The 27,956-nt window shown below is 43.2% G+C and overlaps 1 protein-coding gene across 2 annotated transcripts in view; it reads right to left on the bottom strand.

The window, feature by feature from the left end:
* The window catches only part of dennd1b (DENN/MADD domain containing 1B), an 89,687-nt gene that overhangs the window by 44,644 nt on the left and 17,087 nt on the right, over positions 1-27,956 (bottom strand). The window contains exons 3-8 of one of the 2 annotated variants that reach the window (XM_029145521.3): positions 27,227-27,270; positions 11,215-11,264; positions 10,049-10,168; positions 4,925-4,994; positions 3,029-3,109; positions 1,969-2,031 (exon numbers count right to left, since the gene is read on the bottom strand). In XM_029145521.3, coding sequence (XP_029001354.1) covers positions 1,969-2,031; positions 3,029-3,109; positions 4,925-4,994; positions 10,049-10,168; positions 11,215-11,264; positions 27,227-27,270 — 428 coding nt within the window. The remainder of the gene's footprint in view (positions 1-1,968; positions 2,032-3,028; positions 3,110-4,924; positions 4,995-10,048; positions 10,169-11,214; positions 11,265-27,226; positions 27,271-27,956) is intronic. The other variant, XM_029145522.3, reaches the window with a different exon arrangement.

The raw sequence follows: 27,956 nt of genomic DNA, 5'->3' as shown, positions 1-27,956 counted from the left end.
TTAAATATAAATATGTTAAATCTATATATGGGCCAGTCCAAAATTACATATATTAATAACATATACATATATTAATATGTAAGAGTTGTGTATTTAAGGTAATAAGCAGAAGAACCACTCAAAATTAGAAACACCGCTGAAAGTCTCAGAACCAAAAAAGAAAGTGTCCCTGATTAAAGAAACACAGAAAGAGAGACACAGCCCATCAGTCAGAGAGAAAAGGCATCCAAGTTAGGAAACACCAGCTTCAATGTCCCCAACAATCATTATGCTTAAACATTCGTTTAAGCATAAATGAACCGTTTAAAACGCACTTTCAATGTTAAACAAAATGCATAATAAATAACATGGGTAAACAATTATTATAATCTCAAAGGAGGGTTATTGTTGTATTTAAATGAAATTATAGAAAAAGATGCTGAACAAACAATAAACTGGATCCAGCTCAAAAAAAAACAGGAGCAGGTTTGTTTACTCCTGCACACACACTATTTTTATACGGCAAGTGAATCTGTTTAAACGTTACAATTACTGAAGCTTAAAGTTTTATGCATATTTTGACCTGGCAATGACCTTGTACTCAAAGAAGTTATCATCGCAGTTGTGTTTTTCTTTTTTATTTAGCCGAAGCATTTGCAGGTGCGAAAACACCTGAATGCCCTGCAGAGTCACAACTTCCACCCCGTTCTTATCAGCCAGATATATGTTTAATATGAGTGGTAATTCATAACACGTTAAAAATAAGAAATTTTGCATGATTAAAAATGTTTTTTTAAACAGACAAACAATTGTTTTATTTACAAGTTGCTGTTTGCCCAGAAGCAAGACAAAAGCAAAATAGAACTTATTTCTTTATTTACCTGCCCTAGAGTAATGAGAAAGTATTTTATGTGCTGTTCTGATGGAAATTATATGCGTTGGATGGTGACAAGGGTGAATTTTGACGTACTGTGCCAGAGGATCTTGTGCCTAAAGAATGCAGCTTGGTTGTACTGTAATAACACTGTAGCTGAGGAACCTACTGTAGGTAGGCTGGTGAGCGCCACGGATGATGGTGAAACTACTGCAGTACTCATAAATACTCCTTTTTACACACAAATACAGTATAATCACAGAAGACATTAGCTGCATGAGTTTATAGCACATAAACACACACTAGTAGAACAGTCACTGATAAACATTTTTAACCTAACTCAGTCTCCACCATCTTATTTCTCAGCTACATTTTTAATCGTCTCAGAAGAAAAGCACTTTTTCACAGCACTTGTAGTAGTGGGAAATCTTCTTGGTGTCTATTCTATTCATAAACACACTGAAAAGAAGACCAGTACCATCATTAAAACTAAATGAGCCAAAATAGGAAATTATGATAAAAGACTGGGGACTTTGGGAAACACGTTTGAGGCCGTGCATACAGTGAAGTACAGTGTAAACCTCCCAGCATCTCCGTCTTCCTTTTTCTTCCGCCGCTTGCTAAATAATGTTTCCCCACTGGTCTACATATTCAAGGTACTGTGATAATAATCACAAACCCTGCCCCCTTACTCAACCCAGGCTTTCATTGGCTGTTTACTTGCTTATCTACTTTTTTGTTCTTTCGAAGACATGTTTATATAAAAACATCGAAAGTGGGTTAACTGGAAAGGCATCAAGGAGATTTTTTGAGCACAATTGCCTTTGCTTTAAACATACAGAGAGGGGAAAACTTTTGATATTCAGAGAGAGAATATAGCAGAGTGGAATGGCATTAATCATTTACAAAGTTTGATTGTTTTCCAGAGGAGAAGAAACATACACCAAGGCCCAGGATAGTTTGTTTTTGTTATATTTAAAGAGATAGCGCAGCTTATTTGGCCAAATTGGAAAGCCGTTGCTCCCATGCGATTAGTACAGCAGCAGTTTCATATTTCACAGCAGCCTCCTTCCCTCCTCCCTTGTTCTGCCATTCACTCATTCCCCTCCACTCACCGGCTCCTCCGTGCTTCGCCGATCTCTCAGTACTTGCCCAGTGGCAATATACAACTGCTCGTTCTTGCACGAGAGAGGGAGAGAGAGCAAGAGAGGGTTCACACATGAAAAGGGACAATGATCCTGCTTCTTACTTAGCTTCCACGATAAAACAAAAAAACACTCTTTTAGGGGAATAATTCTGCTTCATCAATTAAATATCACACTAGTGGCTTCTCCAGAAAAGAGATGAAGCGATCACCTCTGTTCTCTGGGGCTCCTTCTCCAAAGAAGCTCTAAGAATCAGATGAAAAGGTTTTGTTCACATAGAGAGCTAATAAAAAACGGATGCAAAGAAAGAATAAATTCTAATTGACCTTGTTAACCTTCATTGAGATGTATTGATTATCCCACATTAGGCTTGTTATGTTGTATATTCATCTGTGTAATTAGATGTGTTTCCTTCTGAGACCTGTGCCACAGAAAAGCCCCAGAGTTGCTTGTTTAATTGGTCCAAAAAAAGGAGCGGCAGTCCTCGAGGACAAAGGCTAACACTGGAACCATTTTCTTTTTTTTAATGACAGCGTTGAGTCTAAGCAACTCGAAAATAGAGCCACACAGTCACAGTCAGAACTATGACGTTAGTGCTAAACAGGCCAGGTTTAAGGGAGCCTGAAAGGAGAGAATACACGTCGAGGGACCTGGACCTCATTAAACCATTTGCGATTTTGATACTTAGGAGACGTTAGAAGTTGTGAAAGGGTCCTTCAAGTTTAAAAATGTCCGACTCAAGCTTATCCAGCAAAAACCTGCCACTTCTTGTTTCCTGTGTCTCTGTTGCTACCTAGTAAATCTTCCTTCTGCTTCCTTCCTTGCTTCTATCAAGCTAATATGTTTATGCGCTAATATTTATGATCCTTTCACTGTTTAGCGCCTCCTGCACATTTACATCCATCTACTTCAGCTAACTGTTAACATCAGCTCTTTTCTCTACAGTAACCCAGCTCTTCCACTCTTCCTGTCTCGTATCTCAGCTGTCTTGTCTCTGATGGGGGGAGGGGGGTATGAGATCTATACCTACCACACTCAGCGTGACTGGCGTGAAGGGCTTTGGCACAGGCAGATCATAGAGAGAATTCAGCATGTCATTCAAGTCATTTTCCTGAGGGAGAGACACAAACAGCAAAAAATAATAAAATAAAATAAAAACATAGGACAAATAAATCTTATTTACGTGCTTTGTAGATGTCACAAGTCAATCTTAACAAGAGTCTTAGGACAGACACTACCGCAGACCAGAGGGCAATCCTGCAGCAAGGCCTGAAGGGCTCCAAAACATCCGACTGACATATGTTTAACGAGCAATGCCGAGGTTAAAAGACGGATGAATGCGAGGCAGCAGACGCCTATTATCCAGCAGCCTTGGTTTACGGCTGAGAGTGGCCTGTCAGTAATTAAGCAGGGGACCCCGCTACAAAGACGGGGGCTTTAAGAAGCCGTCGCAGAGCTGGCTTGACCACAGAACAGGCTCGGAGATTATTCTTCCAGAATTTATGAGCTCCACAACAAGACTGCTATTTATGCTCTGGAGGCTGGAGCTGGAGAACTGAGGGAGACAACACTTTGCAAGTTGTACCTAAACTAAACTAACGACTGCGAACACGGAGTACGGTCACTTGTTACAACAGTTTTAGCATCCTTTTCTATCGCCCTGTTGGAGAACTTTGTTTCGGTCTTGGTCTGAGCTTGTCAGTGGATGTATGCGTGTGCCGTAAAGAAAAAGAAACTGGAGAAGAATGGGTGGCGGCAATATAGAGCAGAGAGAGGGAGGGGGGTTAGGGTGTGTGCAATCGAACAGCCTCCTGTCATGAGAGGCTCAATGCTCACACGCATGGTCAGCAACACGGCCTGGGGAAACAGTTCATTTACCCCTCGCCTTAAACCCTCATCGCTCTTCTGTCTTCCCTCGTCTGTCAACATCTCCCTCTCGCCTGGAACGGACAGCGGGGTAAATAGAAACCAAATCATGCACACTAACACTTCAGTCACCCAGGATTTCCAGCAATCTTTCTGCCTCTGCCTTCCTCGGCCTTTCTAGCACACACTGTCCTCTTCTGTTTGTATATATATTAAATTATCCTGCTGGATTCTTTTCAGTCAAAGAAAGCGTGTGCATGCGGTAAATGCGTTTGTGTCGACTTTAGCGGGATTCGTAGTCCTGATCACTGCGTTCTGAGCTTCTTGTGGAAGGCTGTGACTACATGACAATTCAAAGTGGTCCCAAAGCTCTCTGCATGTCTCCCTTGCTTTGTCTCCCTCCCTTCTTTTTCCTCTCGCTTCAGTCTAAACATGGGAACATCACCTACACCCTCTGCGCTAGACTCTGCACATCTCCCCAGTTTGTTGCATATATTACATCTCCCCTCCCTTTGCTAGTACAACGCAGTGAATAGTCAGGGGAAAAGACTTTAGTGAAGTGCTCACATTTGTGTGCATGTGTATATAACTCTGTGTGTGTATGTGTGTGTGTGTGTGTGTGTGTGTATGCGTGTGTGTGTGTGTGTGCGTGTGTGTGTGTGTGTATGTGTGTGTGTGTGTGTGTGTGTGTGTGTGTGTGTGTGTGTGTGTGCATGCGTTTTCTGAACGATTTGTTTTCCAGTAAATCATCAGGAATAACTTCCAGTGTCAGATCAGCATTTGGTCTGTGAAATGTCAACATTGTTGCTGCTAACAACAGGAGCCAAGTCGAGCCCAAGACGGTGAACAAAACTTCCACACAAAAGATAACATGCAGCATGCAGAGGAAGAGCTGAACGGAGGAAAACATCGCCGAACGGTGGAGTTTATAACATTAAGCTGTGCGCTTGTTGCTCCAAAATATCACACCGCCCAGACTAACTGTCAAATCTGTAAAGACTTATTGCAAATACTGTGCAATGCAAAGGTGCAAGTGGTAAAGGTCCAAATGGGTCGATACCTGTTGTTTCTTCAGGTAGTCTGCCAAGGTATTTAGCAGCTTGTAGTAAATTTCAAACCATGGTAGATAACTGAAAGAAATAAATGCATACATTAACATTAACAATATTTACGTGCATAAGTTATTTTTGACATATACTGTACAACAAATAGTATGATTGACAAATATGTATAAGCATGATTAAATCATTTTATAAACTATATTGCGGTACACTTTTAAATAAATGGTGCAGCCATCCTGTAGTTTTACCTTTAGTCTGTCTATAAATAATTTCACCATCTGCCGGAAGCCGTGAAACTTTAAAACTTTGGTAAATACAGCTCTGCAATACTAAATACGGGCTAATGTCAGTAACGTCAAATGTACACAACACACTGAATATCTTCAAAGCAGCGAGTCGTTGTACATTGAAAAAAGTGAATGTTATGTGGTCCTTATTTTGACATTCCTCATTCCCACGGGTCGTCCACGTGTTCTGAATTCCTGTCATGTTTGCTCTTTAAGCCATCGGGAAAGGAGGGGAGTGGAGAGAAGAATAGATTCTATACTCTTTAACAAAATAGCCATCATAGTTTTCATGTGATGCAGAGGGATGCTATGGTTTACAAGCATGCTGCTCCCAGATGCACAAGCTCAACAAAAATGCAGCCCGAGATGCCTCCTGCCTCACTGCCCTCACCCCCCTGCTCCACTCGGTGCCTCGGCTTCTGCCCTTCGCATGTAAAAAACATAAATAAATTAAAAAAGCCTTTGCCTTATGCAATTAATGTAAAATTCATTAACAAGCTCAAGATAATTTATACTGCAGTGTTTGTGTTAAAGCTAATCACCAAGTACACCCACCATAAGCTAAAAGCATCTGCAGCATGGCTTTCTTTACTAAGTTGACATATTCTTGGCCAAGTCGATTCGCTTTCTAGGAGGAAGATAGCCAACATTTTCTTCTGGCATAAAAGCTGTAAGGGCTCAGTTCATTTAATGTTATGCAATCAAATAATAAAAATATGGTGTCTTATTAAGGTATTGCATTTTTATTAGTTTGGGGTTTTTAACATGCAGTACTGAACATTGCATTAATACCGATTACGGGGAGGGACTCCTTAGCATTGTGATTAAATAAACACAAACTCCCATTAATGCTTCATTAACTGGATGCAGGGGTCGAAAAATAAATTAGTGGCCAAATGAGCCAGTCAATCAAAAGTGGACTCCTGTTTGCTTGCCGAGTTAGCTGAGTGAGTGAACACGGTTTATTACAAGTCATTAAAACTATCATTTAAGTCAAGATAAAATTCTGGCATACGCCGAAAATCTGCTTTCCATGGTTAAATAATAAGATGTTTGTATAAGTGGGGTTTAAAAGGTGCATTTATATGTTCTGAGAAAGCAGTTGGCTGGAGACTGAGGAGTTTCCAGGGCATGGGTCACTGGCTGCTCCACAGACTGGAATTAACAGACAACAAGAAAACAATAAAGTGAACCTAATGCAAATTTTCATATCGCTAAATCTGCAAGGGGCCAATGACAGGCCGGGTTCCCGAAGAAGTGCAGCCAAGCGCACCAATCAGAGAAGCTGAGTGACCATCAGTCTGAAACAATGAGCCTCTTAACATACCAATATTTTGACGTCCGCATTAAGATTTACTGCAATCAGGTCAAAGTCACATAAGACACTAATTCACGTGTGTTAATTCACATGCTGACCGGATATCAACCTATATCTGCCACGTCAAACGAGGTGCAATACTAATATCCCAGCGTGGAGTCAGTTTACATTTAACCATTACACGAAAAGTTCAGTCTGATATAATGATTAAGACAGAGGAGGAGGAGAACAAAGACTGGGAATTATCTGCCTCCGTATGCCTTTTGTTTAAAAGCCTGGCTTCTGGACATTAATCCTTCATTTTTCACAGTTGAAGGGGATGTAAATAAGATTTGCGCTGTCAGAGCAGCCGTCAGGCCTCACAGATCTCACAGTCATTACACTCCTACACGAAGGTGCTGTAAATCCTTTGTGTTAGAGGCGCCCGCGCTCGGTAAAAGCAGCAAACCCCAAATTATCAATATTCTTCTAAAGTCTTCTCACAATAGGCAAAATGTGTTTTTATGCTTTTTTTTAAAATGCAATACAATGACTATAACTTCAAGATACGTTGTTTTGTTCTACTTATCCCCTCCCCCTGCGCTGCTCGCGCTCTGTTGATGCAAAGTTAAAGTTTGGAAAAGCTTAGAGAGATACTCCTACTCGTCACAGCTCATTGCTCAGATCTGTTTTGTGCTTTTGCAAATCCTCCGATAGAGAGAGAGGCATCCATCACTGGAGTGCTCAGTGCGTGGGGGCCCCGCAATCTCTCCTGCCATTTTAAACACATGTCTTCTCACAAGTGCCATGTACTCAAGAATGAACCGGTTAATCTGCGGCCCACTCGCAGCCTCTCGCGCCCTCCATCCGAGGCTCAGACCACCTAACGGCGCGAAGAGACTGAACAGGAGACAGGGCCACGCACGAGCCTGTGGTAAGTGTAATTATGAAATTAAACAGGACTAAACCAATGCAGATGGAACAGCTTTCAAAATGTGTTTTTACAAGAATTATGTACATACAAACAAGGATCTAAAGTAATGAAATAAAAACATCTCCAAATGTTAGCACACACTCCTACACTATATCTACAAAGCTGAGTACTTGTTTGATTAAAGCTTAATACTGGAGCTGTTTTTGATGCTGTAAAGTATCTGTTAGTTGTTAAGCAAGCCTTTTATTTCACGTCCCTAAATGTGTCTTAAATCTCCTTTAATGCACAGCCACCTGTAATCGTAAGTCATCTTACACTTTGTAGATGGCTCAGTGGAAGATTTCATTACAACTTTACTTTCTCGGGTCAGGGGTTAAGCACAGGGAAGGAAATGTCCTCCGGCGACTCAATAACTGACCACTAAACAGAGCAGCGCAGTCTCTTAAACATCCTACAGCTTCAGGTTTGAATACGGTGGAAAAAGCCATCTTGAAATTAATCGAGCACTCAAAAGGAAAAAACACTAAAAAATGTGAGAACATGGAACAAAACAAAGCTGCCGTGAATGTGAGGAGTGTGAGCATGTGTGTGTGTTGGCTGTTTTTTTTTTTTCAAAGGGGGAAGTTTTGTCTGGCCTTTTCGGCCATGGCTTTAGCAGTGAGACTACAAAAGGTCTGTCCACATAAAACTGCCTCACTCATTAAGAAGCTTCCTCCTGTAAGGAGAGGTGACAATTTTACGGTCCCAGCACTTCAACAATCACACAGAAGCAAACTGTTTTAATTACATCTATTTCACATCCACGGAAAATGATAAATGGATAAATGAGCGTAAGCCAGTGGCTTTGGGCCTTTCTGCTTTAGCTTTTCAACAGATATTTATTTTAGATACACAACATAGTGTATTATCTGCAATAATCCCACTCCTTTAAGACATTTCCTGACACAGAATAAATCTGTGATCCATAGTTTATAAGCTAAAATAAGAACAGCTTAAAGTATTATAAACATAACATAAACTTTTGACCAAGAACCTTGGATGAAGGAATTAAATAACTGAATAAAATTATTTTTTTAATGAAATATCTAAAATGCTGGTTTTTAATGCTTCAGATTGTTTTTACTTATTTTTTCCCAGTGCAGTTGGGCTATTTAAGATACATAATATATAATAAAGGAAATAAGTAACAGGGAGCACACAAATAATTTTAAATCAACAACAACAAAAAAAGCAACTTTCTATACGTTATTTTATTACAAATGAAGTGAGCCATGCAAACTACTCAGAATGCATAATGAATTTTATACATCATATGTCAAATGAATTAGCATGTCTAACTCAGCGAGAGGGACAGGGGAGTCTCTGCTAATTGGCAGTGAAGCTTCATGCATAATTATGGGCCAAGCGTCTTTGCTGTCGCACTGTGGCAGTAGCCGAATAACGAGGAGAAAAGAGAGGGAGAGAGAGAGAGAGGGAGAGAGAAATAGAGGGAGGGAGAGAGAGAGGAAAAAGAAAAACAAAGGCCATGGAAGCTGGCCGGGAAGGGTGGGTGGTGTAGGGAGGAGGGACACCGTTCTTCACAGCAGCTCATCAGGGCAGCGACAAGCCCACGACTGTCCATCAACAGCCACACACAGAAACAGAGGCGAGAGCTGCACTTACAGGAGAGCTGCTTTACAATTAGAGTGAAAAGGAGAAGGCTTTGTGGTCTTTTCCAGCACACTGTTTGTTAAACTGCTTAATACATTCGTTAAATATTGATTTTCTTGGGTACGTTTTCCTTAGTTTACTATAGTGCATAAGCCTTTCCACTGAGATTACCACTGAAGTGCTCTTTCTTTGTAATGGTAAGGTAATTACGTCTCTAAAAACATTGTGTCAACATGCAATTACATGGGAATTCAATTATAATAGCCTTTGTTGGCGAGTAATTATGCAAAGAAAATGCAATTTTCCTGGGTTTGCTGTCCTCATTTATGTTCGCTGTGATAGAATAAATCCACCTATCAAATATCAAAAACTGCTAAACTTTTGGATAATTATAGGCACATCACTAACATATTTGTGTGGGCAGATGAGAATATAAATTTGTTATTCTGGCGTAGTGCAGCTCAGTGTGAAGTGTGAGAATGAATGGAAAAAAAGCTGTGTTCACTTCTAAGATCTGTTAAATAATTTTTTTCCCATCACGCTTGGGAAATAAATGCTGATATTAAAAAAGCAGTTCTGAGACTGATCCATGGGCAATTTGAAAAAGGGCAGAGGAGAGCAGGGCTCGGTTATCTGAACATGTAAATAAACACACAGAGTTTTCAGAGCTCCTTGATTGTGAAATTTAAAAGGTGACCGGATGTTTAGATTTGTGACATGTAGCAGATTTTTTAGCACTTTTTCTCTCTAAAAAATGTATTAAATTTTTTAAAGCTGGCAATACATATAATGCCAAAAATATGAAGTTTAACTATTGCATATATATTAAAAATGGCAGAGGAAGAGAAAATATATATTTATTTTGAAGTATTGATTTCAACGTTCAAGTTCAAGTGAGCACGTGATGTTTGTGTGTGTGTGTGTGTGTGTGTGTGTGTGTGTGTGTGTGTATTACCTGAGCAGACATAAGCAGACCCGGCAGCCTTGAGTGAGTCGACAAAATCCAAACCTCTGTTTGCTGTCGGATTCTGTCAGAACAAAGGTGAAATTCTGCCCCACCTGACTCTCATAAACCCTGGGACCAAATACATGAACACACACAAACACAGAAATGAGCAACTCAATTAAAAGTTGAATCCAATCTTGATATTAGTTAAAAAAACAGCAAAACTTTGTTTGGTCAAGCATTTTTCTCAACACAGTCTAATTTCACCATGAGCAAACCTGCAGTCAAAGTCTACATGTGATGTTACATCTTCCCAGAATGTCTCTTAAAAACTGTACAAAGCCTTTCGAACCCCCGGGTAAATTACAGAGCAGCTCAGTACATCGTCACACCACTAGATGGCAGCAGCTCAGCTTCAGTAAGAGACAGCATTCCTCGTCCACCCTCCTCCTCCTCCTTGCTCTCTCTGCTTTTACAATGGGAATTTTAACATGTCATTTTCCATGGTTAAATAAGAGGCTGGTAATTTTCTGAGGTGTTGGTCTGACTGGATCTATATAATGTAGGAGGAAACATGGTTATCCACACCTACTATTCTGGATTATTTGCGTTGATAAACATCTTTCTGTGCACAGAAGATGCAGTGGGTTGGTCACTAATGACCTCATCAGCATCACTCTTAATGGAACTTGTTGGCATCATTATCATCGTCATTAACATGTGCCCTCATCGTCACACCATTTATATTTTGGGGATATTTTTTCTCTAACAGCTGTGTTGTTTTTTATAGCTATAGTAAAAATTATGTTGAGGAAAATGTGAGATGTGTTAGATTTTAAGACCCTGAAGTTGCACCCGTGTGCCCACAATAACAAACACACTCATCATTACGGACTGACAGTGAATAAATCCTCGTGTGACAGTATCAATGAGTGATGGTAATTTTATTGTTCGTCTGAACACCACCGTGTGAGGCAGAACACACACACTTTTTCATTTCCTTTTTAAATGCATGTGTCTGCAAGTGGGAGGAGAACTAGGTATACATACATCATTTTGTGCTTATGCGTGTGTGTGTGTGTGTGTGTGTGTGTGTGTGTGCGTGTGTGTGTGTGCAGTGTGAAAAAAGGTGAAAGTGAGCTGCAAACAAGGAACCACAGGGGGAGGAATCGTACCTTTCCACGTCAAAGGGAAAGCAGAACTTTGGTATCGTCTGTAGGACCTCCTGAGAAACCAGAACAGAGAGAGACACAAATGCCTTTTTACAGGATCACATATCACAGGGAAATCAAATAATAACCATGTATTTCAATAGTAAGATCTCAGGGGCTTCCACTAAGTGGGTGCTATCAACTGGCGGAACAAAATGAGGATTAATGTTAAACGCTACTGATAGCAATCTGACAGAGTCTTCACATCCCAAACACTGTAGCCTAAATGCACTTAATCCAAATGAATGGGCAACATAAACCACTTCATCTGGCAGAACACAGTGGAAGGGTTCCTTTTTGTCCAAGGGTGGGGAGGGATTCTCGATCCACAGCTTGAATAATTAGCAGTTAATAAGTTCATCGATTATCAGGTGCCAGAGAGAGATGAAAGGATGAAGGGAGAGAGATAAAGAAGGTGAAAAAAAAGAGGGAGAGAGAGCAAGGGAGGGGGGTGGTGGGGGGCACACAGCACCAAGGCTATGGTGGCAGATTGTAGTGACAATGGGCTAAGCAGCTCAGAGGGGTTAAGAGGTAGGAGGGGGGTACAAGCCTTCAGGGTTTTACCTCCCAACACCTCCCCTGTGGGTTGAGGAGCAGGGGGGGCTCGGGGTCTGCATGCTCTTGAAACTGGGAGGGGGGGCGGCGGCGAGGGGGGCACCTTTCCACCGGTGGCATATGGATTTAGACAGGGAGCAGGAACAGAGCGGAGCGCCATATGGGTGAGCCACTCCAGACCAGCCACAGACAGCGAGCACAGGTCCCAGCTCTGTCTGCGCTCCGCTTCCTCATCTCTACATCTGACTACTAACCTGGCCCAAAATAGATGCCAGGCCCCTCTGCAGCCTGCCTTTCTACTACCTCTCTCTCAGCTGTGGCCAGGCTCTGCCAAGCTCGCAGGCTAATCCTGGGGACTGGGTGGCTCTCCCGGCTACGCTCTGGCCTCTCCCGCTGCCCACTCTCTGGCTCGCTTTCATTTGCCTGCCAAGCTCGGCCGCTGAGCCCAAGGTCTGTCTCCATTCCCTGATAAGTGATTCTCCTGCATCGCTATCCTCCTGTCTGTCTCTTGCTCCCTCCGACCCCCCAGAGACTGATCAGGACGACAGGTTGGGTGTCTGCTGCTGCCGCTGCTGTTGCTCCCTACTGTTGCTAAGTCCTCACTGCGGGGAGTAGTCAGAGCCCCCCCCCCCTTTCAAAACTTAAACCAGCCACCCCAGCCCAACACCACCACGGCTGCAGACAGGGAAGCAACAGCAACAATGAGCTATGACAGAAAGGGGGATGAGGGTGTGTGTGTGTCATATTTGAGCATTTCAGTGCATGATGCATGCGAGTGTCTGTCTGCTTCAAGGACTTGGTGCATTCAATGTCAGAGGGTGGCTAAGCATGTGTATTTGTGTGTGTGGGTGGCTCAATAATATGCAGCGTGCAGTGACGTGTGTGCACGTGTGCGACTTCTGGGGTGGGGGGTGGCTGGGTGAGGCAGGGAGGTGGTTTTAACGTATCAGGATCTGTGATAAAATTGAGAACTCAACAAAGACAGAGGGTCTGTGTGTGTGTGTGTGTGTGTGTGTGTGTGTGTGCGTGCGTGCGTGCGTGTGTGTGTGTGTGCGTGCGTGCGCGTCTACGCCTTGGCGTGTGCGGCTGTAAAGCTGTCACACACATCAGAGCTGCCATCGCTGTATGCGTTTGCTACTATTATTAACCACTATGTACGCACACCAATATGTTACAGAGAGCCCTCCCTGGTGCACTACATATGGCATACAAACCCAAACACGCAGACACGCGAGCGCACACCCAGGCACTCGCTTCCCGTGCAAATAAAAACATTTGAATTGCCAGATTTGAGAGTTGTCACAGCCCCGCCCACATCAGGTGTCTGGGTTTGAGTGACAGTCGAGGGGCTGCAGAGACTCTGATCTCGTACAGGACCAGTGCTGTGTTTGTATAATGCGAGATTCAAATCCTAACTTACTACAAGCACAAAACATTAGGCCAATTAATTCAGGAAAAAATGTATTAAACAATCATGCACAGTCCATATTTTATAACTGCTACATAAGTCTAAGTCAGAAGCCATCATTAGTAAGACTGTTTTGTTTTTTATTTACATATTTTATACGTCAAGCTTTATATTTGATGACGGATTCAATCCTCTTGGGTGCTAATGATATCAGTCTTGTACAAATCCGTCTTCTGCTGTTCTTCACAGATGATTTTTTTTTCAGATGCTCTTTGCTGGAGGGGTTTTGTTTCTCTACCTTCAGCTTCAGAATACTTCAAACAAGGCTGTGCTGCATTCAGGTCAGAGGACACACTTGGCCAGGCTGAAGTCTCCGTTTATTTCTTCTCTAAAAAAACGATTCTTAAAATAGGTTTTTGAACAACTTTTAATTCTAATGCTTAGTTTGTTGTGTTCGTCTCACTTTGTTGTATATTTTATACATTATAAGCACGTGGTATGCATATCAGGCTCTACTGCTGATGTACCAATGACAAACACTATGCAGACATTTCTAATCTGCTGTCTTAAGTCATTAAAAGGACAAGACAGCTGAGCCATGCAAATGGTTCTACATGGCTGCATACCTGCCTCATTTGTGGTACAGAAAGTTACTGCAGAATTTAAAATGACATTTATTAGTAGCGTGTTGCTCTGAAGTTGGCGTTTCTGTTACTCTGGATGAGCCACACACTTCATTGTTAAAAGCTTTCATTTGCTCTGCTTCTCCAGTGGAAAGTCGTTCCACACAGAAAACAGATCACATCCTATAAACCCAGCAGACAGAACCAAGAGGATCCTCATACACACAGTACCAGTGGAGGTAAGTCAGCGTGTGTTTATCAGTAATTTGGTTGAATCAACCCTTTTTGATGTCAGGCCCTCCATAGACCAAGACATAGCCTGCTTATCTGAAGCACACATAACCTTTGGTTTCATAATCTGTCAGGCTGTTCTACTTCCTACATTATACCTTTGTATTACTGGTAAATCTCAAGCATGTGAAGATCTGTTTCCGCATCGCTCCCTCCCTGACTGGGCCCTATACCACTGGGATATCTAAACAGGAATGGCACAAAGGGGGATGTTCTTCCACAGTTTCTTAGTACAGTAAGGCCCCCCGCCACACACGCACGCTCCCCCTGCTTGCCATTTTCCCAAGACAAAAGAAAAAGAGGCAGCTAATATATTTGCAGCTTTGCAGCGGAGGGGGGTGTGGGTGAGGGAGGAATCTGCTGCTAGGCTGAGCTTGGCAGACACTGGTGCATGTGTGTGTGTGTGTGTGTGTGTGTGTGAGTGTGTTGTTTATCGTGTGTGGAGACAGGGGTATCACTCAGTGAGACAGAATGCTCTGGGTTCCCCCAGCGGATGATCCTGCTATCACTGCACCACAACAGCACACAGCAGCACTGTACAGCTTTGCGCCGCACCCCTGCAGAATAGCATGATACACTCAGGGAGAGCAACAAACTTTGCAGCACAGAGCGACACGCTCGCTTTCCCACACTTAAAAATAGGCCTAAACTTCACTTTTATTCATGCTCTACCCTAATTTTTAAGGAAGAAATTGAAACAGGTTAAACTATATATACAGTCTCCCCAGTGGAGGCGTAGAGTAGATTCTGGAGGGATTAGAAACATGACAGATCATACTGTGTGGGCTCGTCTTGACTGTTTCCAGCACGTACACGAGTGCACCACACCTCTTGGCTGCTCACCATCTATAAAGAGGGGGAAGCAGCGTTTTGATCACAGCAAGTGGACAGAATGTTGACCAGTTTTAAAACGTGTCCTTAATGAATGGAATAAATGCTCAACTCAGCATCAGTGGTGGTGTTTCATTTCGAGTGTGAACTTCATGAGCAATATTCACTTTCCCATATGCTCGCAATTACGGAGCACAGAGACGCACGCGCGAGAGCGTAGAAGGAAAGGACAAAATGAGGTTGGACTAAAATGCAAACTATTAAATAAAGGGAGAAACGCAAAGGCTGGAGGCGAGACAGAGGCAAGAGTGGACGTCTCCAGGAAAAGAGAAACGGAGACGTATTCAGTGGATGGACAGAACAGAGGAAGGAGGGAGGAGCAGCTCAGTTCATGCCCCTCTCCCCATGCAGCGAGGACTTCTCCCTGGGGGGACTTAGACTTTAAGCCCCTGCCCTGCTTTATATTCCCCTGGCTACTGCAGCCAGATCAATCTAGCTATCTACCCAGTGTAACTCAGCCTAGTTCAGCCCCCAGAGCCCTGCTTACAGGGTGTAGTTTTAGGACAAGTGGAAGCTGGTGGCAGGCAAATTTGTAAAAGTACCACAAGTATACCAACACTGGAAGCCGAACTTTAAAGGATGTGTCTGCATGTGTTAGCTCATTATTGCAATGCTTGTGTACTTTCCATTACTGTCAGCTGTTTTTACGTGTAGGGTTCTGTTCTTATAGATGAGATCCATGTAATCCATCATCTTCAGCATCAAGTCTGCTTTTATTTTTTGCTCAAAGTTAATTTATTATTTTGCTGTAATGCAATTGTAAGTGTCGACTGAAACAGTCTGCGCTGCATTACCACACAAAAATAACATCAGTCAGAATAATGCAGACAAGATGTTCACTGTCATGAAGGCGCTAACTCAAGTTAAGTCTTTGCAACAAAGACTTTTTATATGTTTAAACGAAAACTAATGGGAATCGATTAAAGCTGTTAAGGTTGTAAAAATCCGTACAATTCAACACAGTAGGCTTCACATCTGTGCATCTCCCTGATCAGTCTGTGAGCTACACCCAGCGTAGTTAATTACAGTGCAGTGCATTGCTGATAAGGGAGAGCTAGAAATGATTTTGTTCTCTGTACAGGTTAAGAGCCTCTCTCCAGAGATGTAAACGGCCCCACCCGCTGCCTCTATAATAAAAATTATTTCATTAAAATGTAAAGAAAAAGCTACAACTAAACAATCAAAATTTGAACTCTGAGGAACCTACAGTTTATGTAACCTACTTTAAACCTGTTATGAATCATGGATTAGACCTAAGGAATTATCAGTCAGGGTAAAAGCACAAAGCTATGTTACTGTACATAGGCCACAAAAAGTTAACAAGGATAACAGCATGTAGTTCACTTAAACTACGTATTACCCATTAAGCAGAAATTCAAGGCCCATAAAAAGCACAGACGCTTCGACCTATAAATGCCACAACTGTTCTCAAACTGCACATGTGCATCTTATGAGAGTAGTCCTCAAAAGGATGTGTTCCAAGACTTTAAGGCGCTGCTTCCCGTTTGAATACGTGCGAAGAAAATGGATGTGTGCAAATCCATAGCCAGTGTAAGGCAGCAGTGGTGAGCGGCAGCAGGGTGCTGGTTATGCAGCGGTACGACACAGTCAGCTGGGCCACTGGCACAGCAGCACAGGAAACCACAGTGTCTCTGCTCACCCTTCCTTCACCTCTTTCTTCAGCACACTCCCGTGCCCTCTCCATCACCTCCTCTCTTCCTCCTGTTCTCCCTCCATCCCCCGCTCGCCGTCCTCTTTCACCTCCCGCCTAAACCTCCTGTCGTCATCTTAGATTCCCCCCTACTTGCAGACCCCACCTTTTCCTCACCCTTACCGGCACCCCTCGTCCCCCCTTTCGCCCCCCTTTTCCCAATTAGTCTGTCTGTGTGCAGCTACCCAGCCGATCTCTGCCCATCCTGCCGGTGCTGGTTCGCTCACCCAGCCCCTCTGGCGAACATGACAAAGAGAGATCCTCAGTATTCAAACAGACACACTGCTTTCAAATGCCGAATGGCAGGGTCGACCTGGGTGCAGCTTTAAGCAAAATATTCAAATTCTCAGCCTTTCTTTTTTAAGAATTTGCATGGATATGCATTCATTTGCAATGTGTAAAGGCACAAGGACAGCTGAGCCTTGGTTTTAGAGAGAGGGGAATAAAATAAATAATGCAGAACAAAAATGTATGATGGTATGAAACCTTGATTGGGTACTGCCGGACGAAAACAAAGCGCCAAATTGATAAGAACGCCATGACACAGACAAATGAGTCACATCCAGGTGTGATGTCAAGAAACTGATGAACTCAAAACCACCATCCTGTTTTACTGGTAAACAGCAAGTGAGTCAGTCTGTGATCTAATATACTGTAAACAGCAAACTTCCTGAACAACTTCCTGTTTCTTCAGCAAAGTCCAAACTGCACCAGATACAGAGAAACAAAATACTGGATGTGATGCTATAATGAGAAACCGAAACAGAGGAAGACACTGAAGGGAACTCAGAGGCCAGGTTAATAAAACGAGGAAGAGCCAGTTTAATACCGTAACAAAGCATCTGAAATAAGAACATTAACACTTAGAATCCAAACATAATGTAAGCATTGGTTATGACGCCACCACTGTATTTGTTCCTCTGAGGTCTTTTTCTCCACTTTGTGTTGATTTTTGCAATTCCCATACAACTAGCTTTCCATACATTCAAACAACCAATGAATATGGAATAAAATGCACAAGAGATAAATCTACTGTCATGCTCTGGACTGCAGCACATTAATCCAATGTTTTATAAGTATCAAACAATCTATATCAGCAACTTCTGCTTCCAATACTGCTTAGCAGTCCAATACATCTTCCTTACCATACCTAAATTATCCATCCTCCTAATCTATCCTCCATGAAAGTGTGTATAATATAGCGATACACTGTGTATATATTACTAAGGGAAGGCATGGGCATCAACATTAGCCACACTTGGAGAGTAAGGTGTACAGTATAGTGGTAACGGAAAAGCTACACGTTACAATCCTGTGATAATTACATTTCACTGTCAATTACTGTGGCTGAGCTAAGCAGACCTACTGCAGGTCACAAAGGCAACATGTTAAGAAAGCGGTAAACAGGATTTAATCCCTGATGTCAGGACACAGATCACACTTCTCTATGTACTTCTGTAAACCTCTGACCACCTGTACAGAGGGGAAAAACATGTAGTAAATGAATTACCTGCATAAACGATTATAAAGGTTGCACCATGTGTAAAATTAATTTATGACAAAAGATGCATAACAAAATCTCTGATGATATCGTCAGCACTGAAGAGCAACATAAGAGAGAGTTTGAGCTCTTCACTTACAGTATATGAGCCTGCAGCTGCTGTACATGACATGCAGTTTACAAATTCACTGGAGTGAAAGCACCATTTGAAACTATCTGATGCCAGCACAGACTAAAAACCTAAAGATGCAGAGTAAGAGAGGGAACAAGACAAAAGTCAGAGACAGCAAAGGAGTGAGGGAAAACAAAGGGAGTGACAGACAGAAACACAGCCGGAAACAGGGGAAACAGAAGCTAAACCGGATTTAGAGATGGAATTAAAAAAAAAAAAAAAAAAAACAGAATTGTGAGGAGAACAGCCAAAGAACAATGGGCAGAGGTACAGCCTCCTCTGGCCACTGCAGACCTCAGACCCTGCAGAGATTCCTTTCATTAGGCTTTAATAGTATGCTGCCGGCTTGCCATTCTGACCTGCGCTCTGTGCCGGTAATAAGAACGGCCTTCAGAGCGGGACCAAAGCAACAGAGCTGCTTGAGAGGAGCAAGGTGGGGGGGGGCACATGAGCCGATGAGGTGCACTTTCAAATTGGCACGGGGGCGTACCATTTTCACATTCTTCCTCATTCTGCCCTGGCTGATAGGACAGGAGACTGAGGGGAAGAGGGAGTTTTGTCTTCCTGGATTATTTTAAATCCTCTCCGTAAGACTCGGTTCTCACTGACCCCGCTGTTGCAGAGACTCTATGCTGAGATGAGTGATTTTGGTTAACAAGGGTCCCAAGTTACCAGAGGAGGTGTTGAAAGTGGCAGATGTACATGACAACACCTAACAGGTACATGTATACGTGTTCTTGCATCCATAAAAGTATGTCCCACCTCTACTGCAAAGAGGATATTCCTGAAAATAGTTGTCATTTTCAAACTGTACCTTTGGACCCTTAAGGACATCATAGATACCTAGTCATAGCCATAGCTTGTCCCTTGTGTGAAGTACTCAACAGTCTCCACTGTTGTAAATATCTTAACACTCCATCTAATAGACACATCACTGGGAAATCAGCCTGAAAGCCACCGCACCTTCAGTACCAGCAACGCTGCCCTTTCAAGTTCAACCAGGAGCAGCAAAATGCTCCCTTGAATTATTTGGTGCTATAGCACCGATAGGGTGAATTTAATCATTTGCATTAACAAGTGGGATAGCATCCCTTAAACCCCCACTCCCTGATCCCACACACACACCCAATCCATCAGCCGTTAATGAGTCACCTCCAATAGCACATTCCACTTGGATAGTGTACAAGCCATCCATTTCTGTCATTTACGGTGTGCTTTTCCCACAATGGATGTATTTATGTTGTGAGGTGAAGGGGCATATTGCTTGGAGAGTAAGTATGTGGCGTCAACAATAACAGTGTGCATTATTCCTGTGCTAATACCCTGTCCTGCTGATGTCCTTTCTACATATCACAGATGGGCTCAGACAGGGGAGAGCGGCAGTATTATGCCTCTGCCGAGATCTTCCACTGAATATATTACCATGTGATAGAGGGAGATGTCTCACTCCTTAACACACACACACACACACACACACACACACACACACACACACACACACACACACACACACGCACACACACACACACACACACACACACACACACACACACACAGCGTTGGCCAAGAGAGCTGCATATGCCCCAAACATACAAGCATGGGCTTCATTAATGAAGTGCCAGGAGGAGAGGGAGAGAGAGAGAGAGAGAGAGCGTGTGTGTGTGTGTGTGTGTGTGTGTGTGTGTGTGTGTGTGTGTGTGTGTGTGTGTGTGTGTGTGTGTGTGTGTGTGTGTGTACCAAGCAGCCGAGGGGGATTTCCTTCTTTAAGCTTTCTGCTCCCACTGGGCTTAGTTCGACTGTATGAACCCTGATGTGGGCCTGCCTCTAACACATGGCGTCACACCCTCACAGACACACACATGCGTGCACACACACACACACAGACACACAATGTATACATTGAAGCTCAGCAGGGGAGCAGCAGTGGCTCTGGAACATTTGGCTGTGGACGTCTCATTGACAGATGTACATGGAATCTAGCAGAGAGGGTCAGGTCACTGCTGCACCCTCCTGTTCCTTCGTCTCCCTTCCCTCCCTCCCTCCCTCTCTCCCCATCATCCTTTCCCTTTGCTCAACACCCTATTTGTTCTCCTACTGCCTGCTTCTTGGTGGCTGGTGGCTGCTGGTGGTGCCATGTATGGGGCAGTAAGGGAAAAATGAATGCCAATTAAGCTGCATCGTTATATGTTTGATAGCTCTCTTGGCAACGGCAGAATGTGTTTTGACCAAGTCTGCCATTGAAGGCATATGCACAAGCTCCCTGGTTGAGTCGGACAACATTTTCCAAGTATAGATGAGTTTCTTCCTCGGTGACAAATATAACATGTACAGCAGCAGTACACTATTTCCCTTATACCCAATGAGGGATACAGAATTTACCATTTCATTGTGAAACAAAAATGACACCACATGACTAACAACCGTTTTGTTCCTTATTCTAAACTTTCTGTTCCTTTACTGTGGCCATGTGTCCAGTTTCAGCACGTTACAAGTGTCTTTGAAATCTCTTTGTGTCACCCTTGCAGGGACAGCAACTTTTTATTATAGTCAGCAGTGCTGCTGGGTCTTTGGCGTCACCACTTCCTAAGCATCTGAATGCTTTATGACCGCTCAAGCCTGAAAATCGATGACTGAAGGAACCATCAATCACTGGCATGACGTCCATCGGCGGAGCACATGTCCAACAAGTCACTGACGAGGTACAACCAGCTCAGCTCACACTCGCCCTACATTTGCAGTACATCTCTTACGAAACCAGTTCATTGAAAACTAAGGGTCCAATGTGCCTTTAGCTTTTACCATGAGTGACTTCTGGGACAGATACATCTGTAGCTGAAACCACTACTGTCCACCTGCGGCTTAGAAAAGACAAGCTCCCAACAGCTTCCCTCTCCGCTGCCAAAATACACCAACACTTTCTTTTTCGCCAGTCGCTGGGCGAAGCAGGAGACGTGTGAGCAACGGGGCGTAAAAACACTTCCCTGCCTTCCTCTGCTCTCTCCACCACTGTACTTCTCCCAGGAAGCCAACCCAGAGGTCAGGACAATCAGGACCCATGAGCAACAAAGGGCCCTAGTTAGGCGACCAGCTCAGTGCCTGAGCCAAAGGCCAGCTTAGTGGGGCGAGACTGTCCATTAGGCAAGACCCTGGAACACCCCCGAGATGTGAGGTGAAAGGGGTTAGAAGGAAGAATAAAAACACCATCAACCCAGGCGCACACACACACACACATCCTCAAAAACAGACACAGATCATACGAGGCCTTGTTTGACACCACTGTCAGGGTGCAGTGAAGGGGAAAGACGAGTCCCTGTGACACACCGAGACATCACACACACATTTAGGCCTTCACGCCACACATGCAAATACAAAAAGGAATGGATTTCCACTTTTTTTCATCTCACAGTTTTGCGCACATGGTGGCTTGCTGTTACAGCATCATACCACTGGCTGCTGCATGTGACAAACAGTCACAGCTCTTAAAAAAGCCTCTCAACCCATTTGTTTTACAAAAAGCTACCACTGCACCTATAAAAAGCTTCTGGTTTTATGGATGTGTGGTTTTTTACTTTCCAGTGTCACCACCGTCTGTTGACCGTCCTACACTGAAACCACATTAATAATATATTATTAATGACTTTACCTTTAATAGTAAGTAGTGATCACAACTAAACGTGGAACAAACGTTTTATTATTTAGGTGAGGTAGTGTTTTGTTTTTTAATACAGGTTCAGAGAGGTTTTTTTTATGACAAAACAATTTAGGCTTTACCAAAAAAAGTCCATTAACTTTTAAGATTTCTGCTAACAGAACAATGCATTCCCAAAACTTTCACTCTACAAACTCCCCTAACTGCCAAACCATGTCACAGTCTGCTTTTACACACTTCTCAGCTTACTTTCCATTTTGCCACTTCTCACACCTCTCACCTTGTCTTCATGTTCCAACCGTCCTGTTCCTCCAACCTCATGGGTTCTTCATCTCCTTCCCACCTTAAATGTCACCTATTGTGTTATTGCAAACCCAGCTGCTGTACTTCCCATTCTTCACCTTCTTCCGTCCACCTTTTTCCCTGTAGCACTTTTCCTTTCCTATGTTACTCCCTTCTTTGAGTCCTACACAAGATCTTAACCAAAGCCACATAAATTGCCTTCAAGTTATCATTATCTGCCCCCTTGTTACTGAACCTCCTCATACCCACAGTGACTTCTGCTTTGGCTCCTCCTCCTTTCTACAGGGTCAGTTCTCTGCTCCCCCAGGGCTGAGGCCAGACATCAGGTCCTCCATCTCCACTCCTTTACCCCAGACCACTGCTACCTAGCCCGCCCATAAGACCGTCTTCCCAAAAAGCCCCCTTCTACACAGCCGTGGCCACCAATCACCACATGTCAGGCAGCCTGTCCTGATGGAGTGTGGTGTCACAGCAACACTCAGACTTTGAGGTTGAAGCCTCGAGAGACCCTTGGTCTATCTTCTTCTCCATGTCTGTCCCTCCTGTCTGTCCTATGACAGGACTATGAGAATATTATACCGTTAAAACAGCTACTGTGCTGGCAGAAAGCTGCCGCTACATGGGCCTTATTTCCATGTCAATGTCTAATTTGTCAAAAGGCAAATGACATTTAGTCAAAACAATAACTGTTCTTTTACAGTGGAGTACCACACAAGCAAATATTTCTAAAACACTGGCTACTGGTGTCAGAGCAACTAAACCAAAGGGCCAGAGCTCTCAATTGTATTCATTATATAAATAACATACACAAGTTTGTCTGATAAACGCTTTACTCTATTCACTACACCACAAGCTACAAAACACATGATATCACAAGGAAACGGGTCATATACAGTACAACACAATAGAAAAGGAAATGACTACCTCTCTTCACAGCATTTGCCATGTAATGCATTAAACATCACAGCAATACAGCAATGTATGTGTTCATATCAAAGCATAGATATATCCTTTTTTGTATCAAATCACATCTATTAGAGCCTTGGTATAATTGAAAAACAGCATGTTATACGTTATCACAGTCAACGTGATGCAGTATGCAGCAGGAAGATCAAAAGTTCCCTATTAAAATGTGTGCAATGGCCATACAGCGTTAACGTCTACTCCAAGTTCACATCTATGAAAAGACCTTGCAGTAAAATCTATTCATAATTCAATATTTCCTTTATTTCGCTCTGAGAATTATGGTGCAGCTACACTGCTGGTTTGTGTGTAATTTGCTACTTCCTGCAACAGTGGCTTGTGAAGAGAAATATGAGATAAGGATTTTTCACACAAGAACGTTCACGAACCAACAGGGAGCAGGAGGTACAGAGGTGACGGACAGAAAAGAGGGGAAGCGCAGAAATGAAAAATGAGCAGAAAGCGAGCGCAGTGGACACAGACAGTGAAATATAGAGGAAAGATTAGCAGAAGCACAGAGACACTGAGCTAGAATGACACGTAACGATGATAAGCCATGAAAGCAAATACTGCATTCGCTGTGTATGAGTTCACAGTTAACTGGGGGAGGACGGCGAAGTCTAAACTGTGGGGAAGGAACATGCAAAAGAAAATACAATAGACAGGAAAAGAGAAATGCTGGTAGAAAATAAGGTACAGCCAGAGTACAAAACTGTTAATATTGCCTTAAAATATGTTTCTGGGGCTGAAGGGGCAGCAGATTCCAGTGGCGTGTGGAGTAGCGTACCATTGTTAAAACTGTGCAGTTGCTCAGACTCTGGAAGTTTTGAAATTGTCATCTGTTTGTGGAACTTGCTGAGTGTTTATCATATTACCCTCTGTTCTTTAGAGAGAAGTGGGCCTTCTCTTCTATACACAACACTGTGGTTGGTTAGAATTAACTGGCAGAAGCATTTTCAGTGTGTGTATGCATGTGTCTGCTTGTGTGTTTTCTCTGCTGTGTTTTTTTTCCCCACAACTTTGGGATGAGATCTGAGAGGAAATGGACAGATTTCCATCTGTCTGCTTCATTTGCAATAAAAAAAGCCCTTCTTGCGATTCAAATATATGCTTTAGCCACCTCACTATTCCCCTCCCTCTCTTTCTCTCTTCCATCCCTCACTCTATCCAAGTGGCATCTGCAGATGACCAGGGCATCAAGAGTCTCAGAGGCTGAGGGAGGAAAATGGGGAGCAGGAGGGGGAAAAGGAGAGAGAGGTAAGAGGAGAAAGCGAGCGAGCGAGAGGAGCAAGCGCCTCTCACTTCATATTTCCCCAGCACCACCCTGGCGTGCCAGCCAGCCTGCAGTCTGTTCTCCTTTGAGCTTTCTATTCTACCACAGAACAGAAAAAAATCAATTCATATTTCCATAATCCACACTCCTGCCTGTCTGCATGTCTTTGCCCCCCCCCCTCCCTCCTCCAACTTCCATCCCTCTCTTTCTCCCACTCTCTGTCTCCCTCTCTCTCTCTGCCGTTTTCTCCCTTGGGGTAGACTAACCCCTCCACCCCGATCCTACGGCCTACAAATGTCATTACGCTGAGCAACAATAACAGCCTAAACAAAAGGAGGCCTTGCTCTGAGCTCTGAGCCCTGAGCCCCTCTGCGGAGACTGTTGGCTGCTGCCATATGCCGGCCAGCTCCAGCCACAGAAAGAGGCAGAGACTGTGGCTACAGAGGACTCCAGCCTTCATCCCCACAAAGGCGGAAAGAAGCCCTAATCCTGGTAATGAGGCCTGTGAATACAGGCTTTATGTATGGAGGGGAAACAGCCAATCCTTCTGTACACAGCTCGCTAACTAGCCATCTTAAGGGCCATCTTATCCACACAAACGATCTGGTCAACAACACAATGAAAGAAAAGTGAGGTTGTAGGGGGCTAAAATTGAGAGACTTGAAGGATGAGGCAGGCCCACGTCAACACATAAACTATGTTCACACTGTGTTTTTATTTATTCTCCGGTGTATTCAGCTGTTCTTCCTTCACTACAATTTCCAGTGCCTACTTCTGTATGCCTGTAATTTCTTGCTCACACTCTCGTTCCCTTACAGCCTCTACCTCTTACTCTGATAGTATGCTCTGGTTCTTGTGGGGCAGGCAGACATCGCCTGAAGCATCTTTCTACAAGCCCGTTTATTCCTTAAAGTGGATCAGAGAGGCAGGAGAGCTGTTTAAACTCACTGGCTTGGCTGCTGTGTTGAGACACACTTAGCCTACGCACATATTGTCTTTCTCTGTTTATTTTGTTTTTTTTGCATTTATCTGTTTCTCTCCTTCTTCCCCTGATGGGATGCTGCAGTCATCTGTCCAGTGATTTGCTCCAGGTCCTGTCTTGTGGCTGCTCTTGGCACAAAAACAATGTATTGCATATTCTTTTCTGCATATTTGCTTATTTGTTTCCTGTCAAATATCTGTATTTTAGCACCCCTTAGACAATCGGTCAGTACGAAAATCAGAGGCGCGCACACACAGAAACACACACACCCTCAGAAGCTCCAGCAGCAGAAAGCAGAAGTCACAGAGTCATCACATGCTGCTGTGTGATCATTTCGATCAAGTTAGATGCTAACTGTTGTTCTTTGAATGTGAAGTCAGAAGGCAAAAACAAAGACATCCTGCTGAGGCCATATTTTCTAAGGGTAAAGAGCCGGCCTTTAAAACAAGCATATCCAGTCAATTTAAATTAGTATTTGAACAGTGTGGACACCTTTCCCCTGAGACAGCTGATTGGCTTAAAAGATAGATCGGGTTTATAACAATGAATTAGTTTTTGGTTCTAACCATCAGTGCCGTTCCATCACTGAAAACAAATCAGATGCGGCACCAGACACAAGCATTCACACACTATTGCAGCTAAGCAAACACAATATTAGCCCAATACCTGGAGGAGGGAATTAGGGATGTACATATACTGCATACAATTACTTAGCTGATACCAAATTATGATAAATTACTGGTCTTCTCACTAACATTATATGTAAACACAATGCTTGCTTTAGTACAAAAATTGTCACTCATCCCAGAAACAATGAATTTTACTCAAACATTAACAAAGAAACAGTATGTAATGAGTAGAACTCTCGTGGATAACACCCAATTTATTAAATGGGGTCACTACTGGGATCTGACACCAATCTGCCAAACAAAATAGTGATAATTTTCGAAAAATATCGAACTTAGAGAGATGTGGTTAAACTTTATGATCGTATGTGTGAACAGAACAAATGGCATGCCAAAATATATTGCAATGCAGAAGTTAATTTCAGATTTAAAATGAAACAGATAATGCTGTAAATGTGAAACAAAAGAAAGCATTCAGAGTAGGACAATGAGAAGAAAAAAAATGGTACAAACACGGACAGGTAGGGATAAAAAGTGGAAAACAGAGGTGTGCATTCCTGTCACGATTACATGATAATTACTGATTCGTCAGTTATTGAAGACTTGCTCACTGCTTTTCATTACCAGCAACAGACCTACAATGAGACAGAGGGAGACAGGAAGGAGGAGGAGATGGAGAGAGAGAAGGAGACGGAGAGAGAGGAGGAGAGGAAGCACTGATAGGGATGAGGAGGAGAGCGGCAGTGGTGGGGATAGGTGTTGGGGGAGGTTACCACAGGATGGCAGGGTGAGTGAGGTCATTAGGAAAAGAAGAGAGTTAGCAGAGGACGAGGAGGAGGTAGATGTTGGCTGCAACGGCGAACGCGTTTGGATGGAGAGAGAGACAGAGAGAGACAGAGAGAGAGAGAGAGAGACAGAGAGAGAGAGAGACAGAGAGAGAGAGAGAGAGACAGAGAGAGAGAGAGAGAGACAGAGAGAGAGAGAGAGAGGAGGAAGAATGAAAAAGCAAAAGCAGAGTGTGTTCCAACCTGGTCTGTGTGGTCCTGGGGGAAGCTCCACAGCACGGTTGGATCTAGAGGTAATTGACAGACAGCATTAATCAGCGGGTGAGAAACACACCGTCTTCGCTAGCTGCCTCAGAACACATACATATTAATGAGAGGGGTGGGGGCAAGGGTGGCTGCTGCGATTCTGTGCACGCACGCACACACACACGCTTCTACACTCACACACTGAGTAGCACACAGTGAAAGACAAGAGTGTCTAGGCTGCATGCGCTGTAAATATGCAAATCTATATTCTCAGTGTAGATATGATAGCTTATATTACACACCAAACCATGCATGTTTAAATCGCATCAAAACACACTGTAGCTCATTTGCTTAATTATTCCAACATTGAAACAAGCCTGGATATTTGCTGGAGAAAGGTAAAGCCTAAACTAAAGGTTTATAGTTATTATGGGGTTTGTGTTGTTTTCCTGGAAACAAAGAACATTAGGGCAGAGAGATTATTCACATTAATAATCAATTTGCAGAGGAACACTATACAATTCTTCTAATATTGTCCACTAACCATTGCGTCAGTAAGTATACAGGACGTTAGCTGGGTACTATAAGTGAGTTATTATGCACTTACTGCTTTGTTTCTGTATAGACAAACTGTGAGTGACTTATCAGTGAAGAACAGCAGTCTTAGAAAACCTAGTGAGGGGTTTTTATTTAGAAAAAAATTTAAAAGACGAAAATGGGACAAGAT

Source organism: Betta splendens, chromosome 4 (genome assembly GCF_900634795.4).
Source record: "Betta splendens chromosome 4, fBetSpl5.4, whole genome shotgun sequence".
NCBI classification, from domain to species: Eukaryota; Metazoa; Chordata; class Actinopteri; order Anabantiformes; family Osphronemidae; genus Betta; species Betta splendens.
The sequence above is the reverse complement of the archived record's forward strand: the minus strand, read 5'-3'. Positions and strand labels throughout refer to the sequence as shown.